This window comes from Chelon labrosus (assembly GCF_963514085.1).
Source record: "Chelon labrosus genome assembly, chromosome: 3".
NCBI lineage: Eukaryota > Metazoa > Chordata > Actinopteri > Mugiliformes > Mugilidae > Chelon > Chelon labrosus.
In genome coordinates this window covers 20532561-20549005 of record NC_140339.1, presented here as the reverse complement: position 1 = coordinate 20549005, position 16445 = coordinate 20532561, and the positions used below count along the sequence as shown (strand labels likewise).

At 42.0% G+C, this 16445-nt stretch overlaps 1 protein-coding gene across 8 annotated transcripts in view; it reads right to left on the bottom strand.

Annotated features, from left to right (window-relative positions):
* Positions 1-4646: 4646 nt before the first annotated feature.
* The window catches only part of esrrga (estrogen-related receptor gamma a), a 42801-nt gene continuing 31002 nt past the window's right edge, over positions 4647-16445 (bottom strand). For all 8 annotated transcript variants that reach the window (XM_084541655.1, XM_084541658.1, XM_084541657.1 and 5 more), the window contains 3 exons: positions 9539-9645; positions 9286-9448; positions 4647-4916 (listed from right to left, as the gene is read on the bottom strand). In XM_084541655.1, coding sequence (XP_084397781.1) covers positions 4672-4916; positions 9286-9448; positions 9539-9645 — 515 coding nt within the window. In that variant the 3' untranslated portion in view covers positions 4647-4671. The remainder of the gene's footprint in view (positions 4917-9285; positions 9449-9538; positions 9646-16445) is intronic.

Genomic DNA, 16445 nt, shown 5'->3' with positions numbered 1-16445 from the left:
TGTGCCGGGCCAATCAAGCTGTTCGAGCAGTGATGGACAGAAGAGTAACAGCGACGTTGTCATCCACGTCATCTAAGCGCCGTGGAGTTAAATTGGATTGACTGGTTGTAGGAACTATCCAGTTGCGAGCAGAGGTATTTTGTTTCTCTGTATCGGTTGAAACACGCCACTGCCAAAATGGAATCCCAGTGGCGTGTTAGCGGACTCATATTCTGGTACGTCAGGCTATAGGATACTTGAAGCGACGGTGTTGTTAGTGCAGCATATGTATCTATACTGTTAATTTGCATCAACATGTACAGTGAGATCATTTTTAAAGTTGGTGAAACTGGAGGTTTTAATGCCTATTTTGTGGTTTAGTTCCAACAGAACTCAGAACCACGTCTGCACAATGCAATGAATGCGTGGTGTAGAAAAACAGCAAGCACAAACTGAACACGTCAAGCATTTCACTTAACTTCTCTCTCCCATACGGACGCGTTTCACTGTTTGTAGTAAAGGAAGATATTTTCTAGGAAATAAGCTGAAACAGGAAAGAAAAAGGTTCGTCTTTGTATTTCCTCTTTTGGCCTGCTGAAACAGTCAGTATAATGACGGAGCTGAGCTGTATGGAAGGCAGTTATATACAGCGAGGTTATCAAAAAAGAGTCACCTACAGTTCTGAATTACTCAAATGTCCTTTTCATTTCAGCTTTATTTAACCTAAAGATATACAGTATAGTGTTTAATCTACAGGAAAGTTACACAAATGATCCCTTTTTAAATACTTGTTAAGGTGTTTCTTCATTTAGATACTAAATATTTCATTATTTATGTATAGTTTGGTAAAGATGATTATTGTAATTTGATCCTGGTGGTCTTAAGTTTCTAGAAGAAGAGCCTTGTATCCGGTTCGGTTCATTGTGAGAGAATCCGGTGCCCGGACCCCCAGCGGACTGATCCGACAGACAGACAGAAAGACGGACAGCATGGCCTCTACTCTACTCTGTGTCGTCTAAAGAAGAAGCACACGGCACAAGAACGGGAATCACCACAAGAGAAAGTACACAGCAACGCCTTAGAGGACTTAACAGAGGAGGAAAGGATCAAACTGAAAGAGGAGTTTAGAACAAAAACAGAGAAAACCCAAAGAAAGAGTTCTTTTTCTTGGTAGAAAAAACAGCAAACATGAAACACACAGGCTGAACTACATTTTTTTTTCTTTTTTTCTCCGTTTTGTTTCCAATAAAATGTCTTATGTTAGAATTATAATCTGTATAATTTACAATATACAATGTTTAAGAAGGCTGAGAAAATACCCCTCACTAATAATACTGATGTTTGATGTTAGAGATCAACTAGACTTAAACTGCTCCTCGGCTGTGACAAGTTGCCATTTTATATTAGATTACACTGTCGTCTACTTTACACGTTTTGGCATTCTTATTCGGCTTTAGAAAATGCATAAACAAAAAATAGAAAAAAAAACAAAAAATCCCTCCACTGTCTACCCGTTAAAGCTGTGATCAGTCAACCACACATTACACAACGAAATCAGAGTCACTGCATTTGACTGTAACATGTAAGACTGTTTCCTGTCTGCTCAGCTTCTCCACTTCCTGTTTCTAGAGAATCCATCTGAAGTTTGATGTTGATGCTGCCAACAGCTGACATGATTTGAAGTATGTTAAAGCTACAATTTAGTTAACTTTAAGACACAAGACCCCAGTTGTCCACTTTAAGGCTACTGTATCAGATTCAAAGGAGCAGTGTGGAGGATTTAGAGTATTTATAACCATGTTTTCATCAGTGTACAATCACCTCAATCAAAAGTTTGTTAGCTATCTTCATAGGGAGTGCCTCCTCTTCCACGGAAACCCAGAAGAGTCAAACCAAACAGTGCCTCTAAAGAAAGCCTTTGGGCTTTTTAGTCTGAAGAGGTGACCAATGTAGTTGCTCCTACACGACCGGTAAGGTAACGGTGATGGAGGGATATTCAGTTGATTGCAATATTCAACCTCACCACCAGATGTCACAAAATCTTATGCACTGGTCCTTTAAAACATAAGCTAGACAAGTAGGTAACAAGATAAAGAGATAACATTTGGGAATATCTGTGAATCAGCTTTTTATGTAGTCCTCTTAAAGCCTCCTTAGTCGTTCAGATGATTTAAATAGATTTAACCATTACGACACCTAATTTTCCTTTAAGTTGCAAAATCACGTGTCTAACAACAGGAGAGGGGGACGGCGAGCCAACAGGAAGTGGCTAATGTCATTAGGTTTAGTTGCCGTTTTACATTTTGCTAGAACCATTTAAAGTACCCCTAAATTTAGTCAAGTTCTTCTGATGGTCCCCACACTCGGTCACATGGCCAAAAAAAAACAAAAAAACAACAACAACAACAAAAAAAAACATATACCTTGGGATGCAAAAACCAAAAACCATGTATCGTCAGTTTGACTGTTTTCAGCAAAGAACTGAGCCTGGACACAAGGAAGGTGCAAACCTCAGAACATGTGACGACTCCAAATGGGATCTTTTTGCGTTTAGCTGCTTTTGATTGTTCATTATCGTGGCCTCACACCAACACAGTCTTTATCTGAAAACATGTCATGCTGGCATTCCTGGTCCAAATTTCTCCTGCCTACCTGTCATTAACAAAGGAAAAGTTGACCGTTATCTAATAGCTTATGGCAAGTTACACAGAGATAAAGAGAAGCTACAGGTTCTCCTTCAAATCCTCACCCTCTCTCTCCCCCTCTCTCTCCCAAATTTAAGACTGGCACGTAATGTTAATATTGCAGACTTAGTCCATATGCACAAAACCCCTCCTTTAAAAACAACTATTGCTCAGAGTTTCTAAGATAAACGCTGATTTGTTAATACATTATTACTTGTTATATTTATATATATATATATATGATAATTGCTGAACGTGGTCAAGCTGATAGAAAAAAGGAACGACATATTGATTGATTCCGTTTTAAGAAGACAATATTAATAACAAAAACAAAGCCGTGTTATATGTCATATACAGGATGACAACTATTTACAACCCTAATATCGGTACCATCGCTAAGATTATTTTCAAGGTAGAAATTAAGAAAAAAAAAACGGGGAGTTTCAAAGCAACGATTGTTGTTCCTCAGTCGTTTTTGTCAGCACACCTTTCCTTCTGGTTCATATTGCGTTGGGCTCCCCCTACACTGCCTGAATGAGTCACAAAAACATCTCGGTACTGGTGAGAGAAGAGATGAGCAGGAATTCGTGGGAACAACGGGGCGAAGAGGGTGGTGCCGAGGTGGAGTTTCTAGAGTGCAGGTAATGAGCATGGTCTGGACTATTCTTAATGGCACATTGACAGACTGAAATCTCTACTGACTGGTATGTGAAGAGCTGCAAACCCGGGCCACCGAGAAGCTAAAAATGTTCCAAACAGATGTCCAAACGCAAGAGGAGTGTTTGATAGATCACGGAGTATTGCAGACAATGTGAACTGAGCCCACATCTGTCTGTCAGCCAAGCAGGAATCCATCCTTGACAGTATAGAGGTTTATTGTGTTGATTAGTAAGTTTGAAATAACATTTCTGCAGTCAATCAGACCTCAAGCGTTTAGAAATCTGAAACCATTTTTAGCTTCATTATGCGTATAAACGCTCATACTGTGGTAATACTGACAGGTTTGGGAGGCCAGGATCACAGGCCCTCAGAGAGCACAACAAATAAGTAAAGTTGTGGTTGAAGTAAGGGGAGTCATGGGAAACCAGGAATTGAATTTAGGGAGAACCAGAAAGTGTTTGCAACAGTTGTTTCCAATCCTGGTCCTAGAAAAGACTGCTGGTTTTCATAATAACCAGATTTTTTTTAAATTACTGTTAGAACAGAGAACCAGCGGTACTCTTGAGGCCCAGGACTGAAAGCCACTGACAGACCAAACCAGAGACAGTTTTGGGTTATGACAGTAAAGTTTGCTGGCATCCTCTGAATGGATGATTCCATTCTTTGGCAGGGCAAATCTCCTCTTCTTTTCTTTCCGTCCATCCATCCGAATCTGTACATGTACATTGACAACAAACGTCATTAATCCTTCCCAAGTGTTATTTTCCCCCCCGCTCGTTTACTTCTTGAACACTTAAAAAACTCTGTTGGGGGAAATAGGACGGGGAAAGGAGACACGGGAGCAGTCTTACAGTCTCTCAGAACTAAAACCGAGAGTTTCTTTTGAATGTGTCCTCATTTAAATGTTTCATTAATAACATTTTAATTGTTATTAAATGCATAAGAGAGTTTCCGTCATCGGTGTCTGGAGTCACTCTGTGGTAGCTGTTAAGTAACTGTGTTTAAGTAATTTCAAGGAAATATCTTTGTCCCTTGGTAATGGGGGGAGGGTTACAACAGTCTGTCAGCATCTTCCCCAAATCAGAGGGTCAAGTGGCCGCCCTGTTGTCCAAGACAGTGGTGGTTCAGAGGTCAGGAAAGATGTTCAGATAGCTTCTTTAGTCACAGAGGGGTGTGTCAGCACACAAACTTCAGGGACATTTTTGTGTGTATGTGTATGTGTGTGTGTGTGTGTGTGTGTATAAGTGAGAAAGAGAAAGAGGTCATTCAAAGTTGTTGTTCAAAGTTAGACTGGAAGCGCAGGTGGTTCAGACCGGCGTCTAGCTGTCCTTCCATCTAGTCCCCGTCCTCAGACCTTGGCTTCCAGCAGCTCCAAGAAGAGTTTGTGCATTGGGACTTTGCCATCCTGCTTGATGCTGTAGAAGTGCTGCACAGCCTTGGTGGAGGTCTGGCGGAGCAGGGGGAGAGTCATGAGCAGCTTGCCCGCCCGGCGGGGATCCTCCTGGTGCTGGGAGGCCTCATAGTCCTGCAGGGCCTCGTGGAGCACGTCCTGGAGCTTCTGCACTGCATCCACATCTTCAATATGCATGGAGTCTGAAGACAGAGGACGCACAACATGTGACTAATATTCCAAAGCAAACATTTAATCAGGTGTTTACAGTATTATCCACATTCAACATTGTCCTCTGATAAGATTTAAAGTCTAATAAGTTTTTCAATAATAAGAAATTATTATTAATTATTCAGAGTAACAGAGAAACATTAAACTGCTAAGGATTCAATCCAAACAGAAACAATGCAGTGACGATCCAGAGAGACATCATTTCAGGTTGGAAATTCTACAAATGTAAATTGTAATGACATCCACTGGTTTCTACATCTGCTGCAAACGTGCAAAATACTTATTTACATTTGCACTTGAAAAAAAATCACAGAAAGACATTGTTATTTTGACTGTTGAGATCTTAGCAAAAAAAAAAAAAAAAAAAAAAAGCTTATTGTAGTAGCGTTAAAACAACTATGAACGTCTGACTGCTCTTCACTTCATAGCAGCGCTATAAAAGCATCTGTTCTGGTTGAAAGTAAATCTGGGAATGGTACTTTCTGTCCACAGCCAGCTCTTTTCTCTGTCTTTAAAGTGTGGCTCTGTGGGTGTGATGAATGGACAGGCAAAGAGACGAGTGGGCGGAGAAAAAAGACACAGACTTGTAGAATGATGAAGAGATGCAGGAACACCTGAGAGCTTGTGGCCGCACACACACATCTGTAATGTCTGTCTGAGCGGGCGTGTAAGGTGTGTTTCAGCCTATGTGGCAGTAAAGGCTGAGAATGTCCCTCAATAATAATGCTCTCTATTGCCCCTTAGGGAGGCAAAGTCTTAATGTGAGCTGGCCTTTAGCTCCCAACCTCCGATCAATGACTCCGATCAATGGCTACATGCATGTTAAATAATAATCACAAGACAACTATTGATAGGCCACCTCCGCCCACCACACACACCTACGCGCACACACACACACACAACAGATCTGCAGAGGTGATGAGGCCTATGAGCGTATGTTTACACTTTAAAAATGCCATGGCATTTTATGCACACACACAATGTGATGTATGCACTCTATATAGACGCCCTAAAGTGAATGGAGATCTCAAATAACACTGTATGTGCGTCTAAAAGTAACTTCTGTCATGACTTTTTAAATCACAGAGCCACTTTGTACCGTCTTCACCACCCCTTTGAGGACTATAAGGTAGAAACACAGGAGTAGAATCACATTTTGCTAAAAGGGACAGAGCTACTTTTACATCAGAATCCTGGTTGAATCCAAAAATTTTGACATTAGATACAAAAAGCATTCAGAGGCACACACATGCTCACACCATCCACATGCACATAAAAAGAAAGAAGAGTGAGAAAAATACAGTCAACACACACACACAAACAGTCAAATACACAGTGCTGGATCTATTGAGTGTAATGCATGTATCAGTATGCAGGGCCAGACCAGTCAGTGTGTTGGATTCTGCTGGGATCAATAGAAAGCTCAGCTTCCACTGGATCTCATTTTTTATTTAATTTTTTTTTTCCACCTGTGCTGCACAGTTCTGTATTTTACTTTTCTGTTTGGTGACATTTTGCTGGGCAGTAGTGATCATGCGAGGAGACGTCCAACTGAAGTCCACATTTTTGTCTGGACATGCAGAACATACAATTTGATACAGACAATATACACTCACTTGCCAGTTTGTTAGATACGTGAGTGAAAACAAATGCGTTCTAATACAACAGTCCTGCACTAAATCTCTTCATGATTCATTTATGTTGAGGCAGCGACAGAAAGATGTTAATTCAACTGTATGATCATTTAGGAGGATGAAATTATTATTATTATTTTGTCATTAATTCTAGGCCAAATATTTAAGTATCCCTTATTGGTATCTCTTGTTGAATTAATATAACATAGAGTTATCCTGTTAAGTCACAAGCAGCGTAAATACAAAATGAATTACTTATGTCAGTCACAAAGATAACGAGATTTCCACTTCTCCTCTGTATTCCCGGATTTGTTCTTTGCTGAAGTTAAACTGAAGTTTAATGAGTTTCACGTTGTGTTTTGCGTTTAGTATTTAAGCTGGCGTACGTGGCTTCTGCCTGTGCTGTGACCCGCGGTACACTCGCAAGTAAAACAGCAGACGTTAATGAGCACAAGCACACAAGGCTGTTAAAACGCACATGTTAACATGGAACTCACAATACATGCACGCTCATAAATGAATGCACACACACAAGCACAGACACACACGTGCCCCCCGTTTCCCATGGCTAGTTTAGCTTTCTTTACATGTGGGGCACGTTTGCTAACATTTCTTAAGGCTTGGCTTCATTAATGCAGACGATTAGCATCCTGTGAATTAATTAGTGTCAGTGCCCTTCAAAATGCTAATGCTAGCATTCTGTTGTCTTGAAGAGCAGTTAGAGAGTCTGGGCAACGATACAAAGTACTTATCTGGGCGTCAGCTGTTTCGATTTCAGTCAGATAAAAGAATAACTGTTTGAAATGTGAGTTTTCTTTTAGAATGATGTAAGCTTTTGACACAGTTTAGCAACATGCCATCATAATGAAACACTTATTTACACTCTCTGGCAGTCAGCTACCCGTCCAGCAGTTCCTTTGTCTTTAGCGTGAACATTCATTCTTTTGAGGTGATATTTTAACGCAGCTGATATAGTTTATTAAAACTTAATATGTAAAAATAAGATAACTACTAGAATCTCAAGGATTTATTGATAAGAAACTGTGTACTGTGTACAGAGTGACCTTTTTTTTAACCAGGTACACGTGTCCACCTCCTATGTAGACGTGGGTGGACACAGTATTGGAAACACGATTCAATATAATGTAGTCCAATACAAACCCAGCACTAACTCAGAAATTGAGCTCAATCTAGAGCTTCTAAAAGGATTATTAGTCGATGTGCTATCAAGTCTTCATCAATATCATTTTTAAATCCAAAATACCAAACGTTCTCAGATCTCAGCTTCTTAAATGCGAGCGTGTGCTTTTCTCTCTTGATACCGTGGTTTATTAAATCATTTTGGAGTTTGGTTATTTGACAGAGCAGAGCAGAAGACATCACCTGGGAGATACCCTGGGGTTGTTTTCTCACGCCACATGATTAATAAATGACTTGTGCAGATTAACAACAATAAAAATTTGTCAGATCAATACCTTTTTAACACAGTGAAGACAAAGCTTTGCTGCAGGACTGTTGTTTTGTATTATATTAAACTGTACAAGTGTCACTAATGAATGAATTAATTCTTGTCTGCAGCTTTTTGCCCCTTAAAAGATCAGGAAATATTGCTATTAGTAATTATGGCTGTTAGCCAAATTATTTGTCATTCTAATCATGGCCATGATCGTCAACACTGTTGTCCAGCTGGCTGAAACAGTGGGTTTTCTTAACTTCAGTCGACAGCATAAATGCACCAACAGACACACCTACACACACAGACACAGGCAGAGGCAAAGGATTGATTGTCACACAAAGCCCACAGGAAAACAACACATCAATATTTTCTGCATGTGCATAACAGTATGAACTCTGAGTGTGTGTGAGCAAACACTTTTAAGTGGTTTATATTTAGGTACACGCTAAAGTTCTATGTTTGTGTGTTTATATAGTATAGTATATATGAGAGAGATTAAACTCACATGTTTGAGAGGAAGTGTATATGTGTAAGAATGTGAGCGTGGGCTGACGGTGGCAGAACCAGAACAAAAGGCCCCCTCCCTCTCTATTCAAAGCTCTCTCATTGCATTCTCCCATTTAAACACATTGTATTGACAGCTCCCCCCTTGTAATTAAAGAGTACTGAAGAGCTGGCCGGCATCCAAGACAAAGTTCAAAAGACGGGTCATGGGAGGAAGAAGGCGTGTGTGTGTGAGAGAGTGCGCGTGTGTGCGTGTGTGTCAGTCAGCTGTCGATGCAGCTGGATACATCAGAGAGGGGGCTTTATCGACAGATTTTGGGTTCTAATGATTTCACCTTATTTAACAGGCATCTGAAGAGACGACTATGCTAATTGTAAAAGGGATCGCCACTTTGTTTGGGGGTGGGATTCAGGTTGAATGTGTGTGTGTTTGTACTGCCTTTAACGCGTGAGTAAAATATTTTTCGGTTACAACTGTGTCTACCAGAGTATGATGAGACGATGGTGAAAGTGGGAGTCTTGACAGCTGCATATGTTTCAAAAGAATAAATAGCTCCCTGTGTGTAAGCGTGTGTGACGTGTAGATGTTGTGTGTGTCTGGATGCAGAGTACTGAAATCAGTCCTCTGATGGTTCAGCTTAAATGAGCCCCGTGGGACCGGAGATTCCTTGGATTAACTCTCTTCTACCAGGCAAACACAGATGTGCAGACAGAAAGAAAATCAGTGGAAGAGGAAGCATTTCATACCTGAGTTAGCCAAAGCAATGGCCTTGAGAGTGACAAATTCCTCCTTCTCCAGTTTCATAGATTTGTATTTCTTGACCAGTTGAAGGATGGCGTTGTTAAGGTCCAGAAGTCCTGCTAGTTTCGACTGGTCCTCGTCCATTATGTAGTCCTCAGCGTACACCAACTAGAAAACACACAGAGGCGGAGAGGTTGGACATGGAATCTGTGTTTATGTAATTTATGAGCACAAGAAACAAACAGAGGCAACACTGACCTTGTCTTCAAACGACAGTGAGCGGTACACGACACGCAGGATCAGGATCTCCATCCATGCACTCTGCAGTAGACTCATCTGGTCTGCCAAAGACAGCGTGGAGAAACCTGGAGAACATGGAAACAGAGACGACAAGATACACAGGGTTTAACAAGTCTGTCTTTTACTGTTGTTTTGCTCAAATAAAGCTTTTTTGAAGCCACTGAGAAAGTAAAGATCGACTCCATCCCCTCCGTGCCTTCCCTCGATCCATCCACTTGACCAGAGTCCTCCTCCTCATCCTCTTCTTCCTCCTCCTCTGCCTCTCTCCCCTGTGCCCAGGGCTACTCTCTGGGGAAAGGCAGGCCTTATCTCCCCCTTACACAACCTCCATGGATCAATGCTGGCCATCGCTGCTGCGCCGCTCAAATACACACACTAATTGCTGCTACGGCCTCAAAACTCCTGCTTTCTCCGGTGTCAATGCATGTCCTTCTATTTGCCTATCTGTCTGTCTCTCCAATCACAATCCAGGACTTTTTGTCTGTCAGTCTCCGTCTGTAACATACAACCTGTCTGATCTTTGTTTCACCCTTTTTTTCCATCCATCTTGATACATCTCAGCCTGCATGCCCTCTCTGTTTGGGTATACCTGTTAAATATTTTAACCTGCTGCTTTTTTTTTTCATTGTAACGTCACATCTAATATCGTTTCATTATGGTCTTAAGTGCAGGTCTGTCACTTGTTGTCTGTCCCTCGTAGTCTTTCTCATTCTGTCTATCTCTTTAATGGAACACCTGCCCACTCACACCTTTCCTCACAGCTGTCCTCTGCTCACACACCTGTCCATTCACACCTGCCTATCTGCTTATGTGTGTGTGTGTGTGTTTTTGCAAGCGCAAGGCTTCATAGGAAAGGCAAAGACAGTGGGCCATGCGAGCGCACCTGTCAGACCTCGCCGCAGCCCTCCAGTATGTGTTTGTGTGTGTGTTTGTGTGTGAGTGCCTGAGAGGAGCATCCTGCCAGGAGAAGCAGGCAGATGAGAAGGGAGATATTTCTTCAGCAACATCTGCTGCGATGTGCCTCCTCTTGAGATGCTAGGTGTGCGAGAGTGTGTGCGTTGTTGTGTTTTTGTGTGCACGTGCGTTAGGGGCTCTTATCTCACAGTGTGTTGATGGGTAATGGCAGGCGTCTCATTATGTCCAGGTTGCAGGCTATTGTTGTTTGTAATGTGCTCTAATTCATTCTATCTACCACTGTTAACATCTCCGACACGCGCACACATACACGCTAGGACAGACACTGCGCACGCAGACACAATATCACATATGCATAGACATAAATGCATAGGAACGCACTGGAATGAATCCAGACGTGTATGATTGATAAACACACACACACACACACACACACACGGCACAGTGAAGGGAGCAGTATCGTTGCCAACTGGCAGTGTCTTCTTCTACTTAATGAAATCATCAGAAGGGATTAGAGGTGAATTTCTTAAGGGGGTCTTCGTGCACACCCACACACACACTTCTCATTCACGGAGGCAGATGTCTTTAGGGGGTCCTCAGGACTTCAGCACTCATTGTGAGCAGGGGAAATGTGCACTGGCATTGCTAAAATTAACACACATACACTTATTGAATCAGTTCAGCCCCAGGGTCAAGTGAAGAGAAGAAGGCATGAGTGAGGGGTTAATATCATTTAATGGTGTCACTGGTCGTGTGTTTTAACTTGTCTGTGCGTGTGTTTTCAGAGCTCGGGCACTGGGAGCAGAGCTAAGGGTTCAATCAATTCGCACACATCCCTCTGGTGGAATTTGATCCGGGACCAATGAGGGCACACAAACGCACACACATACAGAACAAGTCACAAACACAAATACACGCATGGTGAAGAAGAAATCTGTAGACGTCATCTAAAAAGTAATAACAGAGTTTGCACATACAGCCATCAACAAACACCTCCCTCCTAATTACACATAAAGTGCACACCACACACACACACACACACACACACACACTCGCAAAGAGGAACACCAATAATTAAAACCTCGTGATTAATTTATTGAGCTGAAAGTGCAGCTTTTCTTATTGAGGCACATCAATGATTTTTATCAGGATGAGGTCTCTGTGTGTGTGTGTGTATATAGGTGTGTGCTGTATGTGAAACTCTTTTGTGTACTCTCCTACTCTAGGTTTATATTGTGCATCTGAACACAGTGTTCATGCGTGTATGTCAGACTACTGGCTTGTTGCTTCATCAGCATGTTTGTATTCTGTGTGTACGCAAACATTCCCATATATGTGTTTCCGTGAGCCTCTGCATGTGCGTCTCCATCTGTGTGTTGTGTGTGTACATCTCCCTCTCCCCTCCCCACCAGCCTGTCTGCGCCGTTCAGCCATCCAATGCTTCTTATCTGTCTGATTAATAGGCGGCCGGCTTCAGGACAAATTAATTAACAGATAACGCCATCTCTCCCTTCTTCCCTTCCTCCCTTCCTCCCCTCCTTCTCATGAAGCGATCGATACAACAGAAGAAAAGAAACATCAATGGGAATTTAGTGCTGATGATGGAGAGAGAGGGGTATTGATGGAGAGAGAGAGAGTGTACGAGAGAGAGAGCGGGATGGAGGAGAGAGGAAAGTTAAAAGGGGGAGAGGTGTTGGAAGGAGAGATGGTGGTGGTGGGAGGGATGGAGACCTTTCTTTCATACCTGCGATTTCACTTGACAAAAGACGGTTCCTTAGTTGGCTCTAATTACATTTCCTTTCTGCCCATTGTTGATAAGGCATCTCATACTGTGTGAGGAAGTATGGGTGTGTTTGTGTGGATGTTGTACCACCTATGTGTTGTTTGTTGATGTGCTGTGTTGAATGAAATGCAAAATGCTTAATAATATTAGCATGAACTTGAAAAATGAGAATATCGCATTAGAAAACAACCAGTTAGCTTTGATGAAACCATGGTTTGTGTTGATATTAATTTAGTTTTTCGCAAACACAAGTGTACATAATGTTTTGGATGTGTAAAGAAGTGCATGATAGTTAGCTATGTACTGTATGTTTGTCTGTACTGTGCCTGCGTCAGCTCTGAAGTCAAATTGCAGGACACTATTGTATCTGTGAAAGCACAGCGAGAGAGAGAGAATCTGTGTGTGTAGGTATGCCTGTGTGCGCATGTGTCATGTCTGACAGAAAGAGGCTACAGTGCAGTCATGCAAACTTAACCTCTACTGCTTGCTCTCGCGCTCTCTTTCTTTTTTCTTTTCCCTTTCCTCTATCAGGTGCACACATGAAAACAAACACACACCCACAAACGCACGTCGATTCCCCAGCCACCCTGCGGCCTGTTTGTCTGCCAAATGAGTCCTGACTGCACGTTTACACCGGAGACCGCACAACAGTCTGCCACAAACACACACACACACACACACACAGGATAGCCCTCTCTCACGCCCCAGTTGCTTTACAGATGCACACGAACACACATATCCAGAAGGCCTATATTTGTTTTCTTGTGGTTACGGGGCAAATGGGAACCAGTGAGGAGCGATTGTGATGCTTATGAGTACCTGTGCGCTCGTGTGTGCACTTGTAAAGATATTTTTATGTGTATATGTGTATATGTGAATATATGTGTTTGAAAAACTGAAGCATGAAAGAAGGCTACACTCTTTGTGTGTATGTGTGCATTGATTAATGTGACAGGTGTGAAAACTGGTTGCGATGGTGATCTGGTCCCAGTTACTAACACATGACTAGTCTTCACATTCTGTAACTGAGGTTAAACACTGGATTTTTGTCTTACGATCTGGTGGCATTTTAAGTTTATGGGTTAAGTCTTTCCTCTGAGGAGAGATCAATGTTGATCTTAACTGCAGTCATGCAGTTGTCTAAATGAAGCTAAACTGAGCAGATAGATCAAATAGGAAGCAATATGTGGGTGCCAGAGTGCTGCCAGCAGAGAAGCAGGTCAGTGTGAGACTGCAGTTTGGACAGAGCAGGACAACGTCACAGGGTCAGTCCTTGTTGTCACGTGTATCACTGAAATATAAATTCCACTTCAACAGAGCAGACATATTTGATGCCAATTCAACAAAAACCTTGTGAATTTGGTGACAACTTGCCAAATGGTTAATGGCAGCTGGCTGCATGGTCATCGTGCACTGTAATAACCACAACATGTCTTTCCAACTGGAAGGAAACATCAGCTATACATAAAATACATGTCTCCCAAAATGTATTATTACATTATTATTACAGAATGCCCGTTAAAACATTATAGCAAATACAATAGGTTACAAATATTTCAAAATATGTCTGGTGGTCGGCCCCTCTGCACACTTGCGGTACACTTTAAGCACCTGCTTGCTCTGTTACGGCCGACACTGTGTTCTGTCCTATTTGATCATGGCCTCAGGACACGTTAAACAGGAACCTTCTCAGTCTGTCTCAACAATGTAACAGCACAGACTCACGCACTGATCAAGAGTTATTCTCACTGAAGTTGTGAGAACATGCTTCACGCGTTGTCACAGAAATGTTACACAATACGGCAAAGCTAAAGCCACACTAAGCACTTTCATGGAAACTACATATGCACTGCAACAGACGCTTCTTGACCTACAGCTTGTCATTTTAACAATTGACTAAGAAGCAAATTGTGCTGCACACAATGCGTTATTCAAGGACGCTACGACAGGGTAGCAAACATGTGTAACACACCTACTACATGAAAATTAATTATATAATTTGTTCTATTTCTTTGAGCAATAAAAGAAATTAAAACATCTAATGTGAGTTTGTTGAATGTCAGTAGATGAAGGAATGGTTGATTCTTCTTTGTATAAATTGTACAAACACTGACATAGCATGACTTTGATTGCTGCCATAGTGTAGCATTTTAGAAGAGGTAATGAGAACTGTGACATGAACTGTTTTCTTATTGTCTAGTTGTTTATTGTGAAGAGAACAGTTGTCTATGGTCACCATGTGAACGTATTGTGTTCTGCAGGGGACAGATTTAAGTCTACTGGCCCACTGAGATAGAGATTGCATGAGGACACGTGAAGTTTCCAACAGCTACCAGCACACCGCTGCCCTGCATGTGTTTGTGTGTTTGTTCTGTATACACACTGTGTTACGCGGCTCCACTGCTCTCTTTCCATTCCACTTTCTGTATGTGTTTGTGTTTAAATGTGTGCATATTGTTGCTTGCTGTGCGACGCATGTGCTCCCTTGTGGTACTTTGTGAGTTTCACTTTGTGTGTGTGTTCACGTCTCAAACTGTTCTGTACCATACGGCCAGACGCCGGCCAAAATGAACACGGACCCCCTGTGATGGCTTTGGCCGAGCTGAAACAACACACACAAGATATACGCACACGACAGGCACACTGGCAAAAGCTGTGACGTGCACGCACGCACACGTGAACACACATCCACCAGCTGACCCAATTACACAGAGATGCGCAACGAGATGGAAACAAATCTACCCAGAGAACCAGCTAATTTAGAAGGGCTTAAAGACACACACACACACCTACTTTCACACAACTATACAAATATATACATAGCCACTTAACCTATAAAGGGGATCAAGCACAGAGTTGATACAATATGAAAGTGCAAATATATGAAATAAATACCATGTTTCACTAAAAAATGAACTGCTCTATCAAAACCGTTGCATTGTATCAGAAATGTATGCGTACAAAGAGAGTGCACTCCAGTCAGACATCCAACTCAAGGTGGAGTAGAGAGACTGAGGCTACTGATACTAATAACTCTAAAGTTTAAGATGTGGGCATACAAGTGCTTTGAATAGACTGTACAGTGAAGCTGAAGTTTTCATGTGTTCAGCATTTAAAATTAAAATGACAAAACGCGTCTGACCAACGGAACCCCGTACACTTATTTCCTCACTTTACAGAAGGTGCCGTCGACTTGTTGGGTTTTTTTGGACTGAGAATTCAGCTCTGAGATAAATTTAATGGTGGTTAATCTTAACTAAAAGAATACCTACATGCTTTACACCAGTGCATATTCATTTGATTTGCAGATGCTGCAAATTAATAAAAAATGACTTAGATCATTTATTTACATTTTTCTGTAAACATATATATGCGGCTTTCATAATACATACATTACACACACTATGCCGGTCACCTTCACCTTTATCCCCTGTAATATTGTTGGCTGAAATATCTTTTTTTCTATTTCTTTCCCCTTCCCCCCGCGTCCTCTCTTTCCCCCACACCCCTCTTTTCTCTGAGCGGCCTGGGGGAGAGTAGAGCAGTCATAGGGTTGCGGTAGCCTCTAATCAGTGTGAACAGCCAGCTAATTACCAAACCCTCAGTCCTGGCTGACTGTTAATTGCATACATTAGACACCATCAGCAGCACTGCAAGATTAACACTTAAAATCTTCCCATTGCTGTAGTGGAGATGAGTGCTCTGTGAGTGTGTGTGCGCCAAAGAAAAAGACGGAGGAGGAGAGGCGGATTGTGTGTGGTATTCCCTGTGTGCATGTGTGTGCGGTGTGTGCTGCCTCTGTGGTTGCGGGTGCTAATATTTAACACTTAATTAGACCCTAAATGGAAAACGCAGCAACACAGAGATGGCTGTCGCCAGTTATAGCTGTTGCCGTGGTGGGGTTGCTTGGGTGGGGGCAGCTGGTCTTTGAGGGCAACCCCAAGTCTCCGTGGAGATGACAGATGGAGTGACATTAAGAGCATTGCAGAGGAGCCATTTCAAATAATAAAATATCAATATTTACATTTTAATTACCCACTTCTAGCTCCACCAGGGCTGTGTCAAGGAGTGTGTGGGTGAGTGAGTGTGTGTGTGTGTGTGTGTGTGTGTGTGTGGGCTCCACTGTGGCCATGTCTTCTTGACTCCACATAGCGCCAAGAGTAATGC